The following is a 19,351-nucleotide window of genomic DNA, read 5'->3' as shown; positions in this document are numbered from 1 at the left end:
GGCTGTAAATCTTTATGGGAGCAGAAAGTCTCATCTTTCTCCCATGGAACAGCTGGTAGTTTCGAACTGCTGACCTTAAGGTTCACAGCCCGATTCGTAATCACTACGCTACCAGAGTTCCATGTATATATTATACACACACACAGACACACACACAGACACACAATATATATATATATTAGAATTTAGAATATTTAATTCAAATGCATTTCTCCCCATCCTTTACACAGGGATTGTTCATTTTACTGTTTGGATGTCTCTGGGATCAGAAGGTAAGAACCATATCAATTTCATGCTTCTAAAAATGTATGGTATCTGTGGTCAATTGGATTGACAATTTCTTCTTTAAAACAATGCAGGTACAGGAAGCTTTGCTGAATAAGTTTTCCTTGTCAAAATGGTCTTCACAGCACTCAAAGGTAAATGTTTCCTTTGTGGTGAATTCCCATTTTGTGTTGGAAGGTATTCTACTAATATGGTGAGAAGTATTGTTGCTAAGTACCCGTTGAGTCAGTTCCGATTCATAGGGACCCTGATATGGTTTCCGAGGCTGTAAATCTTTACGGGAGCAGAATGCCTCATCTTTCTCCCGTGGAACAGCTGGTAGTTTCGAACTGCTGACCTTGTGGTTCACAGCCCGATTCGTAACCACTACTCTATCAGAGCTCCTTTTCACATGTCATAAGAGACTAGAAATGTGTAAACAAGTAAAACATTTTAGAGTTCTTTAATGTTAGTGATGAGATTTCAAGTATCTCAGAAAGACGTTCTTGCATGATTTGTTTGAAGTAGAAATTCAGCTCATCCAGGACTTCTGGTGTGGCATTGTAGGATAAGCATTGAATTATAAACCATGCGTCAGCAGAGGTTCAAATGCACCAGCTGCTCCTCAGAAACCCTATACAGAGTCACTATGTTTTTGTTTTCATTTTTTTGTTTTGTTTTGTTTTGTTTATATTGGTCTAATGAATTTGCTCTTGGTAATTATCTTTTCCTCTCTCTTCTAGTCTACATCCCTAGGTTCATCCACACCTGTATTTTCTATGAGCTCTCCAATATCAAGAAGATTTAATAATCTGTTTGGTAAAACAGGTATGTCGTGGCCTCTAGGTGCACCCTGGTTGTCCAGAGCAAGCTTGTCTTGATTTGGAACCTGAAATCCCTTCACTTCCTATTCCTGTTCCCCCCTCACACACCCCTCATGGCATTTAACTGCAATGACCTCATTTGGGAAGAGGTTCAATATAGGAACTTGTGCAGTTTCCCCAAATCATCAGTAGGCTGGTTCTGAGGGCAACTTCCTTTTGTGTGCAACCAGTAGCTCATGAAGAATAAGATTTGGAGAATCTAGACAACCCTTTTAAGAGCTGCCTTTCAAAACTGAATTAGTCATAAAAATGAAAACCTGAAATTTCTGGCCTTGTCATACACAGAGTTCTTTACTAGTTTATGTTAAATTGAAATGGGTAGGTACCATTTCTGGGTCATTGTATGGCAAATAATTCATTCAGAAAATTCTATGACAGAAACCATGCTGTGGGTTACTTTTCCTTTTTGTACTATTGTTATTGTTTAACACTGACATTTATTTAACCATGTGTGGATAATCATGGACCAGTTTTCTATTAGAAACATGCACAGTTAAAATTTCCACCATGGAAGTACAAGATACATAGAATCACTGACTTTGGGCAATGGGTGTTGATAATCTAGCAAATCAAAATGCCCACGATGCCACCATCTTCCCAGGAAAAGAAACACCAAAATTCCTTTTAGCTTCTTGAAATAGAGCAGATATCACAAATTTAGAGTTCAGACATCTGTCAATATTCCAGATCAAGACCTTTCATATGAAAGTAGGCTTCAAGAATACCAGTGAGTTGCTAAGACTACAGAGAACCTGGTATTTTCTGCTTGCCTTCAATGAATGATTCATGAAACTGGAGGACCTTCGCTTTTGATTTTGAAAGTCCTGAATTTGACCTATTGTGAAATGATCACAAGTTCAGAGTGTACCTCTGTACAGGGTCGCTATGAGTCGGAACCGACTCCATGACACATAACAAAAACAACAACATTAGAACAACATTTCTCTTTAAGAGCTGCCTTGCATGCATTACCATCTGCATTCAAGTGAAAATAATGAAAATTCGATGACATCATTCTATTGAAGCAGAATTATGCAATATATTGTTGTTGTGTTGTTAAGTATCGTGGAGTCGGTTCTAACTCACAGTGACCCTGCACAGGGTTTCCAAGGCTGTAACTCTTTATGGGAGCAGAAAGCCTCATCTTTCTCCCACGGAACAGCTGGTAGTTTTGAACTGCCGACCTTGAGGTTCCCAGCCCAATTCGTAACCACCACACTAGGGCTCAGCAAATGAGCTCCTGGTTTCTGAGTCACTTAGATAGGTGTGGGAGTTGGGGCTCGGTTTCTGGAATCAGCTAGGTATCAGAGCCTGAGATATTTGGTCATTACTGCTTGGTGACTTTTTGAAGGTCATTGATGCTGTCTCCACTTTGGCACATTTGAGGGTTCCCTAATCACTGTAACTTTGGTTTATGTTGTTGGCAGCCCCAAAGGCCCCTCCCAGGCAATGATGGAAACCTTGTTAGCTGTTGCAGTTCCCGAATCTGATGGTAGGGTGGGCACTGTGACCCTCTTCTTGTCGAACACACACTCTCTCTTCTCTCTGACACTCTCACTGTGCCACTGCTCAGACGCTGCGCTTCCTGCTGCCCTGGCTCTCAGCCACTTGGCACTTTAGGTGTCATCTCTTGACTTCTGCTACTTCTCTGGTCCTAGGTCTATGTCCCTTGTGATTTATCTTTTCTTCCCTTTTTCTCACTTTACAAGCCCTTGCCTTTCTACTTAGCTTCCAGGACCCTTCCAAGAGTTTTCCCAAGTTAACTTAGCCCAAGGGCACCAGAGAGATCCCTCATGGGGGTGTCCCCAGCCCATGCATGTGGTAGCATGTGGAGCAGCTGCCCACGTGGTGGAGATCATCCTTCCTTCCTTTATAGAAATCTGGCTGCTGGTATGATGTGATGTAGTTAGTGCTTGTCGGCTGCAACACATGCTTGAGAACGGCAGCCTTGTTTGTTCTCTGGCACTTCTAGGGCTGGGGAGGTGGGCAGGCATGAATTTTATTCCCATGCTTGGCCAAGTTTATCTGGGCCCTGACCCAGAACTCTGCACTGGACCAGTAGTAGAGGTCCACACTGTGATGCTTCCAAGGCTTGTCTTTAAGGCTGGACCACTGTTCTATTTTACAGGAACATACAATGTTTCTACCCCAGAAACCACCAGCTCATCCTTGGAAAACTCATCTAGTGCTTACTCGTTACTCAACTAAGAACAAGAAAATCCAATCCATGTGACCTCTTGAAAAGAATGGTTGTGCTTAAAAAGAAGAGATCCTTCAAAGCGTTGGGTAAAATGTTCACTCAGAAGGCTTTCAGGAGCAGATCCTGAAAAGACTTTGTTCCATTAAAGAAGAGGTTTTATTTTGTAAAGACAGACTAAAAGTAATGTTTATGTTTATTTTTGCTTCCCTCCCTCTCATGTGATACCAAATGTGTATAGTATTTAAGTGAAACTCAAGTCCCCCTCCAGGCCTAGCTTCTCTGTCTATATTGTAAAATAGGATTTTGAAGAGACATTTTCACCTTTTATACACTGGGCACAAAGGTGAGCTTTGATTAAAGTAACAAAGAAACAGTGTCTAATCAAATATTCCAATGACTTCTATTTAAGAAGGAAGAAAGAGAGGGAAAGAGAGAGGGAAAGAGGAAGGAATACAAAAGAATGAGTAGAAATAACATTAAGAACCATAAGTTAAGGTGTCCATGTTAACGACCTAATACAACTACTCAGACCCTCCAACGTTAAGAAACGAACATGGCTCAAAAATGGAAACTGAAGTAAGTCGTAAGAAAAGAATTTGATATTTTCATAGGCAATGGAAAAAATAAAGGGCAGTGGAGCAAATTGAAAGGAAATTACATTATCAGAATGTGTCAAATGGATGGTGATTTTACAGTAAATGCATAGAAAGAATGATGATACCACCGATGTTAGATATGTGTATACCTACTTTTGTATGTTAAGGTTTGAGTTAAGTGGAAAGAATCTGCTGAGAAAGTGAGATAAAGATACTTTATCAGATCGAAGCAGAAATAAATTTCTGACTAAACGTTCTTTAACACAAATCATTTGCCGGAAAACTGACCCCAGCTCCTGGCGACCCCATGTGTGTCAGAGTAGAACTCTGTGCCAAAGGGTTTTCAGTGGCTGAGTTTGGGGGAGTAATCATCAGATATTTTTTCCCGAGGTGCCTCTGGGTGGACTTGATCCTCCAGCCTTTTGGTTAGCAGCCAGCACGTTAGTAGTTTGCACTACCCAGGGACTACAAATTTTCTACTGTCATATATTTTAGTTTGTTCCACATCTTGAAAAGAAAAAAATATATATATTTTTGATACTTAATTGCCAAATTTGATATATTGCATTGAAAACAGTCTCGATTCTCATATATTTAACAGTTTTAACCAGGTACTTCTCTGTGCATTATAGAATAGATTTTAATAATCTTATAGCACTGTATATTGTTGTTGTTGTTACTATTGTTGTTACTGTGGATTGAATGACCTTTGTTGTGTTATATAGCTCACTGTGTGTATTATTTCTTTCAGTCCTTAAGTGCAAGACCAATATACATTAAGATTTTTGTACAGCCTAACTTGTGTTTATTCCAACGACTTGGAACATTCCCAGAGAGAAGGTTTGCAGCTGGTGATTCTGTGCTCCCAATGACCCTCGAATTATGAACAGATGGCAGAGCTTTTCCCAAGGAATTGATTGTGAACTGTATGTGCATTTCATATAAAACTCACAGATATTTATCATAATTGAATCAATTCTAAAGCTAAACCAAGTGCTGTAAATACAGCTAGGTAGCTTACATTCTAAATCAAAAAGTCTGATACCATAGGGAAAGTAAAACAGTAAGAAAGGTGGATCTACTAGGGCACAGTCTGGGTTGTGAGTCTTCATGAGTGCTGAGGACATAAAAAGGCCCAAGCTTTAAGAAGATGAGACCAAAGACGTTGATACTCCGCAATTATATATTGAGGTTCAAAGAGTTTTCTTCTAATATATTAACTCTTTAAAAATTCTCTTCCTTGTGTTCTTTATTTTATATTTCTACTGTTTTCATAGAAAGGGAAACTAATGGAGTGTAAAAGGCACAGATGTTGTTAAGTGCTGTTGAATTGGTTCCAACTCATAGCCACCCTGTATAGGATTTCCAAGGAAGGGCTGGTGGGTTTGAACCGTTGACCTTGTGGTTAGCAGTTCAGTGCTTATCCTACAGCACCACACCAAGACTCCAAGATGGACAGTTAGCTGCCCTAATAATGGTTAAAACTGATGAGCTTCTTATATCTATGCATTTGAAAAATGATGTAGACATTCATTCCCATGTTTGTCTAAGAATTGTAACATAAATTTCCCAAATGTATGGTGCATTACTTAATGTCCCTAAAGTAAGTGCATTACTTACTTAATGTCCCTAAAATGACTGTTAGTCTATGAATGCAGATCAAGTTCACAGGAGAATTACCAACTTTGGGCAGAGCTTAGTACCAAGAAGACAGAGCTAAGGGCTAAGGTTGGGAGATCAAGTGAATTAGACTTTAGGGGAAGAAAAGCACTGGACTGCTAACCACAAGGTTGGCAGTTCAAACCCACCAGCTGCTTCTCAGAAACCCTATACAGGGTCACTATGAGTTGGAACCCTCTCGATGGCATTTAACAACAACAGTATTAGCAATAAAATGACTGTCTGATGTGGAATTGGACTTGGTTTCTGGAGTTATATCAGGGAGAACTGAGCCAGGGTTATAGAACAGTGTTAACCTGGCAATCATGACATGAACAAAGAACACTTAAGAGGAGGAAGTGATTCTCATATTTAAAAATGCAAAGGAATAAGACACACTGAACTTCCATCAACCTTAGTCCCTTGGGGATCATTGGGGTTGATGTTCTGAATGGGAACCTCCGTCAATTGAAAATTCCATAGGATGTAGACCTGGACCTCTGCCCACATTCGTAAACTAATACACATTGGCTTATCCCATCACACACACTTAAACACACAGAGGCAAGCATATGTCACTATCTTACAAGCCACACCATTGGAACCAATTCCAGGAAAACTATAAAAACAAAAATGTTTGAGAAGTACTTGCTAATTTTCTGCCCCAAATCAAGATGCATAATTCAACCACTGCCCTTTCCCAAGAAGATTTGAAAATAAGAGTTGAATTCAAAATGGTAAGAGAGACCAGCAGTCAATATAGCAGGAGCCTCACCTGGCCCCGAGGTCTTCAGTTTTCAATTAGCAACAATTGTAAAGTTATTAGTAGCAGATTTCTGAAGGAAGGAGGAAGATGGGTTCTTGTGTGGGGGCAAAGTGAGATGTGATCAGTTCCCTTTTAAATCGCTCAGTGTGTCCCCATGTTCTTGACATTTCTCAGTGAGTGAAGTTGGTTCAAATTTACTTCCATTAACAGTTTTCTTCCAAAGGATAGCTGTGCTTCTGCCTGAAAGGTTGTAAGATGTGAGCATTCACAAACAAACAATTAATACAAGCTACAAAAATATTCTCTGGGCATACTATAAATCCAGGGTAAAACACAGAATCACGTCCTCTCTTGAATGAGTCATGTATCTACCATGTTTACCAAATGGTAATGCATTTCTTATTGCTTTTATGGGAGAAGAGGTAAAGTACATGAGGTTTTTAGGATGTAGGTTATTAAGGCCAGAAATAAACACTCTGTGAACTGATAACCTTTTGTTGCTTAAATAGGGCAGAGGTCAGTGTGAGAGGTTTCAGAAAAAAAAGAAAAAGTTACCCTGAGATGGGAAAACAATTACAGTAATCATTAAGTGCAGATGGGAGTGAGGGCAGTTAATTCTGAGGCAAGTGGAACAAAGACAGTGGTCTCAGAAATAGGCGTGGGTGGGATGCATTTTGATGGTGGCATGAGAGTTAATGTCAAACGGGAACCTTACACCCCAAAGAGAAAGTTCAGTGACACAGGCTACCAGAAGTCTGATTCCCACATGTCCAAAACAATGGACAAGTTTGGAGCAGATATAGCTTTCTTAAGTTTTTTTGTTTGTTTGTTTGTTTTGTTTTAAATAGCAACAGGAATTATTAGGTGTCCAGCTTTTTAAAAAAAAGATGTTAATTTTGCAATTAGATGCTATAGCCTTCTAGAATTGTTGTTAAGTACTGTGGAGTCGGTTCCGACTCGTGGCGACCCTGCACAGGGTTTCCGAGGCTGTAAATCTTTACAGGAGCAGAACGCCTCCTCTTTCTCCCGCGGAACTGCTGGTAGTTTCAAACTGCTGACCTTATGGTTCACAGCCCGATTCGTAACCACTACGCTACCAGAGCTCCTTAATTTTAGGTCATGTCTTCATAGTATACCAACAGACAACCATTTCCTTTCCATGTTTATAACAAGATATTATCTAGTGAGATCTTGTGACGTTTATATACGTTATATGGTCTTTTGCAGTATGCTATTGCTGCTCTATCAGGCATACTTACATCATCCAGAGCCTAGCTCCATTCTCCAAATAGATACCCTTCCATTTTCCAGGCATGGAGATGCCAGATGTTCCCAGCTGATCTCAGTTGGCTGACAGGGCTGATGTCTTTCCTAGAACCATTAACACTCTCACTCACCATTGGTGAGTTAGCAGCTCACAGAGGGTTTAAATAATAGTCCTGGAAATTAAGCTAACAGAAACTGTCTGTAAAACAAAATAAAAGTCTGTTTTGACATTGATGTGTGGCTTAATTGGAATTTTCATTGTAGAGATGTATGAATTCCTTTAGCAGCCTATTATTATATATTTGCAAACTGATCCTATATTTACATTGTATTGTTGTGTACCGCCGAGTCAGTTCTGACTCACAGCAACCCTGTATAAGGTTTCTGAGAGAGGCTGCTGAATTTGAACTGCCAACCTTGTGATTTCCAGTCTAGTACTTATTCTACAGCACATTAGCAATAGTATCATTAATATTACATGCAAGCAAAATTTTGCTGAATATAATTCACAAATGGTTTCAACAGTATATTAATAGGGAACTGCCAGAAATTTAATCCAAATTAAGAAGAGGATGTGGAACCAGAGATATCATTGCTGACATCTGATGGATTTTGACTAAGAGCAGAGAATACCAGAAAGATGTTTACTTGTGCTTTACTGACAATGTATAGGCTTTCGACTGTTTGGATCATGATAAACTATGAATAATGTTGCAAAGAATGGGTATTCCAGAACACTTAGTTGCTCAATTGTGCTCATGAAGAATCTATACATAGACCAAGAGACAGTCTTTAGAACAGAACAAGGGAACAGTGAATGGTTTACAATCAGGAAAGGTGTGTGCCAAGGTTGTATTCTTTCACCATACTTATTTAAAATGTATGTTGAGCAAATGATGCAAGAATTTGGATTATATAAAGAAGAACGTGGCATCAGGATTGGAAGAAGATTCATTAACAACCTGCAATATACAAATGATACAACTTTTCTAGCTGGAAATGAAGAGGACCTAAAATACAGATGAAGATAAAAGACTACAGTCCAGTATGAATTGAACCTTAATGTAAAGAAAACAAAAATTCTCACCGCTGGACCAATAAATAACTTGATGACCTTGCGGTTCAAACCGACTATGCCCTGGACAACAATGTTGGCTTGAACCACAAGGTTGGATGTTCAACTCACCAGCTACTCCTCAGAATCCTTATACAGAACTTACTTGACGGAACTTAACAACAACAATATGCATGTGAAAGTTAAACAATGAGTAAGGAAGACCTTAGGAGAATGGATGCATTTGAATTATGGTGTTGGAGAAGATTAAAAATACTATGGATTCCCAGAAGAACAAACAAATCTGTGTTGGAAGAAGTACAGTCAGAATTCTCCTTAGAAACCAGGATGGCAAGACTTTGTCTCTCATACTTTGAAAATGTTATCAGAAGGAACTAGTCCCTGGAGAGGGACATCATACTTGATAAAAAGAAGAAGATCCCCAGAGAAATAAATTGACACAGTGGCAGTAACAAATGTAACAAGAAGTATGAGGATGTGGCAGGACAGAACAGTGTTGCGTTTTGCTGCGCACAGGATCTCTATGAGGGGGAACCAATTCAATGGCATTTAACAAAAATGATCACAGAGTTAGCAGCTTGAAACAACACTCACAGTTTCTGTAGGTCAGAAGACTGGGCTAAGCTAACAGCAACAAAAAAATCCTATTCCAACTCATATCAACCTTACAGCTACAGGACAGCATACAACGCCACATCCACTTCCAAGGCTGTAATCTTTATGGGAGTGGACCGCCACAGTTTTCTCTTGTGGCACACCTGCTGGGTTTGAAGCACCAACCTTTCAGTTAGCAGCCCAGTTCTTAACCACTGTACCACCAGTGCACCCCTGGGCGGGATGCTCAGGTTCTCACCAGGCTCAAAGTAAGGCATCAGCCAACCAGGCACTGGCCTTATCTCAAGATTTAGTTCATCTTTCAAACTCATTAATTTTTGGTAGAATTCCATTCCTTGTATTTGTAGGAATGAGGCTTTCAAGCCCTCATGTCTGCCAGCCATTCCAAGCCAAGTGGCCCTTTTCAAGGACAGGGCAGTTTGCTTCCATAACGCCAACAGGAGATCATCTCTGACTCTGACCTCTGAACCTCCTTTAAAATGCTCATTGGATTGTGTCTGGACATGGAATAATCTCCCTTGTGATTAAATCAAAGTCAGCTGATTGGGGATTCTAATGATATCTGCCATACAAGGTTGGAGTCCTGGTGTGTTGTTGTAGGATAGTGCACTGGATTGCAAGGTCAATTTGAGCCACAAGGTCGGCAGTTCAAAACCACCAGTTGCTCCTTGGAAACCCTATACAAGGTGGATATGAATCAGAACCTACTCAACAGCACTTAGCAACAACAAACTACAGCCATATAATGTAATCTCACCAAGGAAGAGCTAGCCCGTCATATTCACATGTCCCTGAATGGGAGAGAGGATGATCCTGGATTATTCATCAATGTGTTTTTTAAGAAATTAACAAGCAAAGCAAAACCAATGAAGGGCTCAGTGTTTCTCTGCAGACTCAGTGCCACGTATTAGCTGTGGAGTGGGGGCTGTAACGTTGCCTTTTGAGTAATGGTGATCACTTAGGGCACATTAGTTGTGCAGCTCCGAGGCTGCAGACGACTCTGTGTTACCCTGTATCCTGTCCACTGCATGTGCAAACATGAGAAGTCACCTTTCAACTTCAAAATGATGAAACTCGGGGAAAGGATGCTGTTTGGAAAACCTTGATTGTTGAAAAGAGGTGACCACTCCAGAAGCTGGGAACCTTTCCAGGCGTGGTGTGTGTCTGGTGAATCAGGTAAAGTGACATTTAGGCCACCAATCAGAGGCTTGAGCCGACAGGTGAGAGCCAGGACTCTAAGCTTTTGTACATCTGGTCCTCTCAGTCCTTCAAAAGTAATGGACAGGGCTCACCCTTCAAGCTTCCTTCAGACTGGGAACATATGCAAATTTCAACAGACAGGGAGGCTATCCTATCATAGCAGGTTGTCTGGAATTTTCTGCTTACTTGGCTGATTTCTTTTTAACATAATGTGTGCCTCATACAAAAGGAAGATACTTTTGTGTTTTGAAGACTCCTCCCCTTTCCCAGCTTTATGAAAATTCTATTTGATTCATATCAACAAGAAGAAAAGCATTTTTCCTATGAGCACTTTGGGTAAAACTTTATGCAGCCTTCTTGGAACTGTCTAGTAGTACTACCATAGGAGTCGCACTTGTATTTTAACTTTTTGAGAGGCCACACAAAAGTAAATGAGTGAAATTGATTTCCTAAAGATTTTTTTTATAAACCGATATAGTCAACATTTGATCATCTCAAAAGCAACGGAGTATGTTAATCAGACATTTCAGTCTTTGTATAAAGTCTTCAAATTCGTTGCATATTTCACACCTACAGCATGCTTCAGTGAAGACAAGCCACACTTCAAGTGCTCAGGAGCCGCAGGAGGTTAGAGCAGCAGTGGGGACTATCTGGCCCGCAGGCTGTACAAGGTCTGAGAAAACATTTCGTCTGCCCCTGCCAAGACACTCAGAGTTCCAGCCATCACTTTATAGCAGGCTAATTTTTAAATTGATAATTTTGTAAGGCCCATGAATATTATATATATCCAAATGGCCCTTGGCACAACAAAAGTTCCCTACCCCGATGGGTCCTACATTGGATAGTACAAGCTAGAGCAAACTATCTCTGCTATTTATCCCTGCTGCCAGCTGTATACCGATAGCAGTTTAGAAAAAGAAATTTAAAACAGGGTGTGTACCCCATAATCTAGGTTGGTCTACAAAGAGACTTCACCCATGGTAGTCAGGGTTGGGTGGGTCACAGAATTCCACAGTTCCCAAATACCTCCTGTCTATATAGAGGTACCATGGACTGCCAAAAGAAGAAACCAGTCTGTGTTAGAAGAAGTGCAGCCAGAATGCTCTTAGAAGCCAAGATGGCCAGACTTCATCTCTCATACTTCAGACATACTGTTAGGAGGGACCAGTCCCTGGAGAAGGATATCATGCTAGGTAAAGTAGAGGGTCAGAGAAATGGATTGGCACAGTGGAAGCAGTGATGAGCTCAAATGTAGCAACGGCTGTGAGGTTGGCACAGGATTGAGTAGTGTTTTGCTCTGCTGTGCATAGGGTCTGTACGAGTCAGTATTGACTTGATGGCACCTAACTGCAACAACATGCAACTCGTATCCTTTCAACACGGCCTGAAAAATCCTCCTCAGATCCTTGGAGCTTGGACCTTATAAAATCAGTGTCATGTTTTCCCTAAGAGAAAGGAAGTCTAGAAACTTTATTTCTTAGAGAATGAGTTTTATGTCTTAAGAGTCCTGGTGTGGCACTATGGGATAAAACACTGAACTACAAGATCAGGTTGAACTCCAAGGACAGCGGTTCAAACTCACCAGGCTTCCTTGTACTTAATAATAAAAATAAAACTGAGTCATAGCAGGAAGAACACAGATCCTGGAACAGAAAGTCATCTTTCTCCCTTTACCTTGCTCTTTTATTAACCCTCTGGCTCTTGGGCGAGGATTTCGGGTAGTGTACCAATTAAGCACTCAGCTGCTAACTTGAAGCTCAACACTTTGGACCCACCATCCACCCTGTGTGAGAGAGATGTGACCGTCTGCTTCTGTAAGGATAACAGCCTTGGAAACTCTCGGAGGGCAGTTCTAGTCTGCCCTGCACCATCGCTATGACTCAGAATCAATTTGATAGCAGTGGGTTGTTGGGTTGGTCCTTGATCTATTGTTAGACTTATATTTTATATGAAACATTTTGTCAAATATTATGCAAGTAAGAGAATTCCCATCAGTTGACTTAACTATTGCTTTTATTGCAGCAGAGGGATGCTCACCACAGAAGGCTCTCAGGGGCTCTGCTGACCACAGAGCAGGTCGCACTGAGATTTCTTGGGTGTGTAGGCTGTCGTCAGAAGGATCAGGAAGGGCAGAGCACAACTCATTAGATACTCGTGATAAGCTGAGGTTTTGTTGTTTGTTAAGTACTGTCGAGTCGGTTTCAACCCACAGTGACCCTGTACAGGGTTCCTGAGGAGCGACTGGTAAGCTTGAACTGCCAACCTTGTGGTTCAAATTGACTTTTCAGTCCAGTGCATTAACCCACAGCACCACACCAGGACTCCTAGATGAGGTAGTACTGGAAAAATCATCTACTTTGAAGATTCCCCTCAATCCTGTATGTGACAAGATGGTTTTTCTTGTTACAAAGAACATATTGGATAATTTTAACAATACTACCCAGAGGCATGCCTTCTGACTGAACTCCCATGCTGCCCCAGAGTCTAGCCCCTCTTCACTTCCTCCCAATGCTGTGGCATCAGGAATTTCTTAGCACTTATAATCCCATGGACACATATTGAACCCCATTACCAAAGGCTGTTGGAAGGTTCCTCAAAGGCCCAGGCCTTCACAGCAACTCGAGGTACCTTTAGGGGCTCTCTGAAGATGGGGGCACCCCCTGAAGATGCAACAATTCTCAATACCTTTTCAGCCACTGTCCAGTAGAACTACAATGTGAGCCACCCGTGTGTTTTTAACTTGCTTCAAGCCAGGCCTGGAGTCTCAGAGGAAAATAAAGAGGAGGAAAGCTTCATGACAGTGATTAGTGGGTTCCCGGAAGAACCCCAGCATCAAATAGGCCCAGATGGCAGACTCCAAGGTGCACCTGTGCTTCAGAGGAAGCCAGCAGTAACACCAAGCAGCCTCATCTCTGTAGGTGCCAAGCACTAGCCCAGAACAAGGGACTGGAACTGGCCCCTGGTCACAGCCATGGTTTTTCCAGTCCGTCTTCTTTTCCCATCTCTGGTACTGAGGCTGAGCCCACCCTGGAGCGCTTGACTACTTTCCATTTACTAACCCAAGAAGGTAAGGGTTCTACTCCAACTCCGCCTTTCTTCATTTCCTCATGAACAAAGAGGTATTAGTATTTATCATCTAGCACATTGTAGAGGGGAGATAAGTTTCATGGGCTTTTTTTTTTTTCTGTCTATGAGTATGGAGGGGACAGAGGAAAACAGGAGGAAATCTAAAAACCACTGCCATGGACTCAATTCTGGCTTCTAGTGACTCCACAGGACAGAGTACTACAGCTCCTTACGGTTCCCAAGACTGCAAATTTTAAGGGAGAAACTGTCACATCTTCCTTCCTGAAAGCAACTGGTAGGTTTGCACTGCTGATTTTGTGATTAGCAGCCTGATGCTTACCCCACTTTGCCAGCAGAACTCCATGAAAGGAGGAAAGTTGTACACAGTTACTGAAACCCACTCTGTACCAGACACCGGTCATTTATCTCCAAAAAGCGACCCTGTATAGGGTTTCTGAGGAGCAGCTGGTGAGCTTGAACTGCTGACCTTGCGATTCAAGCCGCCCTTGAGGTCGAATGTTTATCCTATGGCGCTACAGCAGGACTCTGGAGACTGCTCATAATGTCCTACAAATAGAATGCAATCATTTTTTAAAAATTTTTTTCGTGTAAATTTTGTGATGGACATGTTGAGCCAGGGTTCAGGTGATGTCATTGTACCCACATGGATGGAAAGAGCACACCTGAGCTCCTTTGCACACCAGTATGTTAATTCCCCAGTACTGAGCCAGAAATAAGATATTATGGTGACTATGAGATATTAGTCAGGAAAAACCCAGGAACTCAAAAAAAAAAAAAAAAAAGGCTATTTCTCAGCATGAGAAGAATAGGAACTGGCTGGACGAGTCATGGGGAGATGCTGTCACATCCCACTTCCGACACTAAACAACACTACCCAAGAGGGAGTTTGGGTCCTGCCTCTTTGGGAGCCAGTTTTCACTAGCTCCGAAGACTCCTCTGTATTCTAATAACCAGCCCTGTTGTCGTGGGAAGAGGTGATTAACCAAGGAAAATTGTACGTGCATTTACTGTTTATCTGGAATGGTGGACATTTTCCCATGCCCGGGGAATGTCCCCGGGAGCTGCTTCACAGCTGTCACCCACAGACAGAAGAAGCCAAAGCAACCCTGACAGAAATTTCCAGCTGGGCTAATAAGGGACGGAACACTGGCGTGGCGCCACAGAATAAGCACTCTACCTCAAGGTCAGTTTGAACTTCAAGGTTGGTGGTTCAAACTCACCAGCCAGCCCTGGGAAACCCTTTACAGAGTCACTGTAAGTCAGAACCAACTTGACATCACTTAACAACAACCGTAAGTGAAAGCTGGCCTCCTTGGTCAGCTTCTCTTCGACAACACTAGCGCTTCTCCTGTAGCTTGATCGCCACCTGGTGGGCCTCAAGCGGTGGTGCCCTACCTTCTCTATAATACATCCTGTTTGTCGCTGTTGTTGTTAGGTGCCCTGGTGTCATTTCTGACTCATAGAGATCCCTATGCACAGCAGAACGAAATGCAGGCTGGTCCTGCTTCATCCTCACAGTTGTTGTTATGTTTGGGCCCACTGTAGCTGTCACTGTGCCAATCCAACTCTTTGTGTTGTCTTCCTCATTTTCGCTGACCCTCCACTTTACCAAGGTCCTTCCTGAAACTGCATCCCAAAACCCACTATTGACCTCAACTCATGACAACCACATATGCATCAGAGTAGAATAGTGCTCCATAGGCTTGTCGGTGCCTGATTTTTTCAGTAATAGATCCGCAGGTTTTTCTTCCTAGGTATCTCTGTGTGGACTTGAACCTCCAACATGTTGGTTAGCAGCTGAGCCATCCAGGATATCAAACAATCCAAATGTTAAACTTGTGATGACTCCTCTGTGAAGGCAAAATGAGAAGTGCTTTGCGGGTATTTGGACAGAGCAAAGGTGGAGCCAAGACCGTTTGCATGATGGGAACCAGGAACGAAAGAGTCACTCACTCCCCACCTCCTAACGCTATTACATTAAGATCCTTGAGGGGAAAGGGAAGTCAGAAAGGAATGTAGGTTAGTATGTATGAAGTTGTTGTTAAGTACCGTGGAGTCGGTTCCGACTCATATGTTTCGTTCTGCTGTGCATAAGGTCACTATGATTCAGTATCCACTCGATGGCACCTAACAACAACAAAAACAACGTATGAAGTATGTAAATCCACCATACATACTTCACTTGATATCAGTGTGTAATGTGTATTTACAAGCAGGTATAAAAGAGACATACTATCTTGGCTAGCTCCCTCTTTTCTTTCTTCCTTTCTTCCCCATCACTGACTGGACCTTCTTTATGAAACCAAAGGTAAAGCAGAAAACAACCCCAGATATGACCTCCATTATTTCAAGGAATATATTTAACAATGTTTCCATCTATGCAGCTGCAAAGGGATTGGATAGGGTTATTCCCTTTCCTAATCTATCCATCAAAAGCTGCTGCTGAACTGGATTTTCATTTTCAAATCATGCAGCTGTCCCAGGGCTATCTGACCAGCAGCCAGCAGCTAAGTCCAGCTGGTAAGGTGCTAGCTTTGCCTCTGAGAACACACTGAAGAAGGTGCTGCCCTTGACTCACTATCCAAAGTGTCATCCGAGAAGACCAAGGAGAAGTAAACAAGGCCAACTGCCCAGGCAGGCCAGGTCCTCAGAGCAGAGGGACAAACTGGCCTGTACTTGCATAAGGAAGCAGACAATGTCTGACTGTGGGAGAATGTCCTGTGCCTTGGATGTGTTGTTCATACTCCTTCAAAATATTGTTGTTGTTGTTGTTAAGGGCCGACGAGTCGATTCCAGCCCATAGCAACCCTGTATAGGGTTTTCAAGGGGCAGCTGGTGAGTGTGAACTGCCAACCTTGCAATTCAAATGGCTTTGCAGTCTGGCACATTAACCCACAGCACCACACCAGGACTTCCACTCCTTCAAAATAGTCCATTATATTGAATTGTACTCCCCAAATGAATCCTGGCCCTTGTGCCTGTGGATGTGACTCTGTTTGGAAATAGTGGTTTTCTTGTGTTACGTCAGTGAGATCATACCAATCTAAGATGATTCCTTACCCTAATCACCTCCGAGTTGTCAAAAACCAGAATATTCACCAAGATACACGCACGGAGCAAGACAGACTCCAAGGAACCCCAAGAAACTCTAGGATTACCAACAAGGAAGGACATCCCACTAAAGTCACACTCTAGGCTCCTAACTATGAGAACAGAAATTTTGGTTTGTTAAAGGTACATACTTGTGGCATTTCTGTTATGGTGATACGGGCTAACTAAGACACACTATTTGTGTATTTTCCTTCATGTCTGAGGTTCCTTTAGCTGGGGCAGGGGGGAACCCTCAAGGAGAGATGAGACTTAGTATATAAATACTAGGAGACTTCAACAAGTACATGAAAAAAATGTAATTAAAATATATTGGAATTTTTCCACCAACTTTTGAAGTCCCTCTGTATCTCTGGGGAAAATACACAGGAACTTCAACTGCAAAAGCTACTAGATTAATCTACCTTGAAGGATAGCTGGATTCAGGAACTCCAAGAGTAGTCTCAGAAGTCTCTCTATTCTTTTGTGGTTCTGTTTCCTTCTGTGTGTTTTCTCATTTCAGACACATCAGCAAGGAAAGACATCTATGAGAATTAAACCAAACCCACTGCCATCGTGTCAATTCCGACATGACTTTGTGGTTGTTAAGTGCCATCGAGTTGATTCTGACTCGTAGTGACCCTGTATAGGGTTTCCAAGGAGTGATTGGTGAGCTTGAACCACCGACGTTGAATTTCAAACCGATCTTGCAGTCCAGCCCATTAACCCACAGTGCCACACCAGGACTTGACACATAGTGACACTATATAGATCAGAGTGTAACCGCTTTCTGGAGTTTCTGGATTGTAAATCTTTACAGGTGCTGACAGCCTCATTTTTCTCCCATTTGAACAGCTGGTGGGGTTCACTTGTGGTTAGCAATCTGACACTTAGCCCACTGCACTACCAGGGCTCCTTCTATGAAATTTATTGTTGTTGTTGTTAGGTGCCATGGAGTTGATTCGGACTCATAGCGACAGAATTAAACACTGTCCCGTCATGCACCATCCTCACAATCCTTTTCATTCTTGAGCCCATTGCTGCTGCCACTGTACCAATCCATCTCATTGGGGATCTTCCACTTTTTCACTGACCCTCCACTTTACCACATGATGTCCTCCTGGGGCTGGTCCCTCCTGATAATATGTCTGAAGCTTAAGAGTCAAACTCTAGTCATCATGGCTTCTAAGGAGCATTCTGGCTATACTTCTTTCAACACAGATTTGTTTGTTCTTCTGGCAGCCCATGAAACTTTTAACATCCTTCTCCAACACCATAAACCAAATGAATCAATTCTTCTACAGTGTTACTTATTCATTGTACAAATTTTACATGCATATGAGACTATTGAAAATACCAAGGTTAGGTGCACCTTAGTCTTCAAACTGACATCTTTGCTCTTGAACATTTTAAAGAGGTCTTATGCAACAGATTTGCCTAATGTAATACGCTGTTTGATTTCTTGACTACTGCTTCCATGAGTATTTATAGTAGATCCAAGCAAGCAAAATGATGTCTTTGACTACTTCAGTCTTTTCTCGACTTTTCTTGTTTTTTTTTTTTGGCCCGTTTTTGGTTCTTTTGTTTTTTTTTCCTTGGGGTTGAAGGACCCCCTTGAATGTTTTGTTTTTAATATTCATCAGTAAGTGTATAAAGTCCTCTTCATATCCAGCAAGCATCATCTGTATATCGCAGGTTGTTAATGAGTCTTCCTCCAATCCTGATGCCACGTTCTTCTACATACAATACAGCTTTTCAGATAATTTACTCAGTGTACAGATTGAATAAATATGGTGATAGAATACAGCCCTGGCACACACAACCCAGTCCACCAACTTCCCACAAACACAAGCAATTTGATTCCTGTGTGTTCCATTTGGTGAGGTCCATGTGTATAGTTCTTTGGAGTTCTGATATAGAACTGTAGGATAAGCCCTGGACTGCAAGGTCAGTTTGAACCACAAGGTCAACAGTTTAAACTTACCAGCCAGTCCTCAGAAACCCTGTACAGGGTCACTATAATTTGGAACACACTCCATGGCACTTAATAACAACAGCAACATGTGTATAGCCATATTTTATCTTGGTTTTAAAATGTATTTTCAATGAATAAGTCTGGTCTTACCAGATTCTATCATGCTTCCAACTTTTACATTCCAATCACCAGTAATTATCAATGCATCTTGATTGCAAGTTTGATCAATTTCAGACTGAAGACATTGGTAGAGTTCTTCAATTTCATCATTACTGGCTTTAGTGGTTGGTGCATAAATCTGAATAACCAATTAATTGGTTTTCCTTATAGACATATGAATATTATCCTATCACAAATAACGCTATACATCATTCAAGATAGACCTTGAAATGTTCTTTTTGATAATCAGTGGGGCCCAATTTCTCTTCCATTTGAAATTCTTTGCATAGCAAACCACATGATTGTCTGATTCAAAATGGCCCACACCAATCCATTTTAGCTCACAAATGCCTAGGATAGCGATCTTTATGCCTCCCTTTTCATTTTTGACAACTTCTAATTTTCCTAGATTCATACTTCATACATTCCATGTTGTGATTACTAATGGATAAACATTTTTTGGCCCTTTAAGCATCTTTAAAATGCTGCTTTAATTTTTGCATTGCCTGATACCCTCA

General features: G+C 41.6%; 1 protein-coding gene across 1 annotated transcript in view; it reads left to right on the top strand.

Moving 5' to 3' along the window:
• GPR116 (G protein-coupled receptor 116) overlaps positions 1-3,356 on the top strand; it is a 68,622-nt gene extending 65,266 nt beyond the window's left edge. Inside the window, exons 19-20 of the mRNA XM_006860610.1 lie at positions 1,008-1,092; positions 3,277-3,356. Of these exons, the coding sequence (XP_006860672.1) occupies positions 1,008-1,092; positions 3,277-3,356 (165 nt within the window). The remainder of the gene's footprint in view (positions 1-1,007; positions 1,093-3,276) is intronic.
• The last annotated feature ends 15,995 nt before the right edge of the window (positions 3,357-19,351 follow it).

This window comes from Chrysochloris asiatica, unplaced genomic scaffold (genome assembly GCF_000296735.1).
Source record: "Chrysochloris asiatica unplaced genomic scaffold, ChrAsi1.0 scaffold00038, whole genome shotgun sequence".
NCBI lineage: Eukaryota > Metazoa > Chordata > Mammalia > Afrosoricida > Chrysochloridae > Chrysochloris > Chrysochloris asiatica.
Note: the sequence above shows the minus strand (reverse complement) of the source record. Positions and strands in the feature narration are given on the sequence as shown.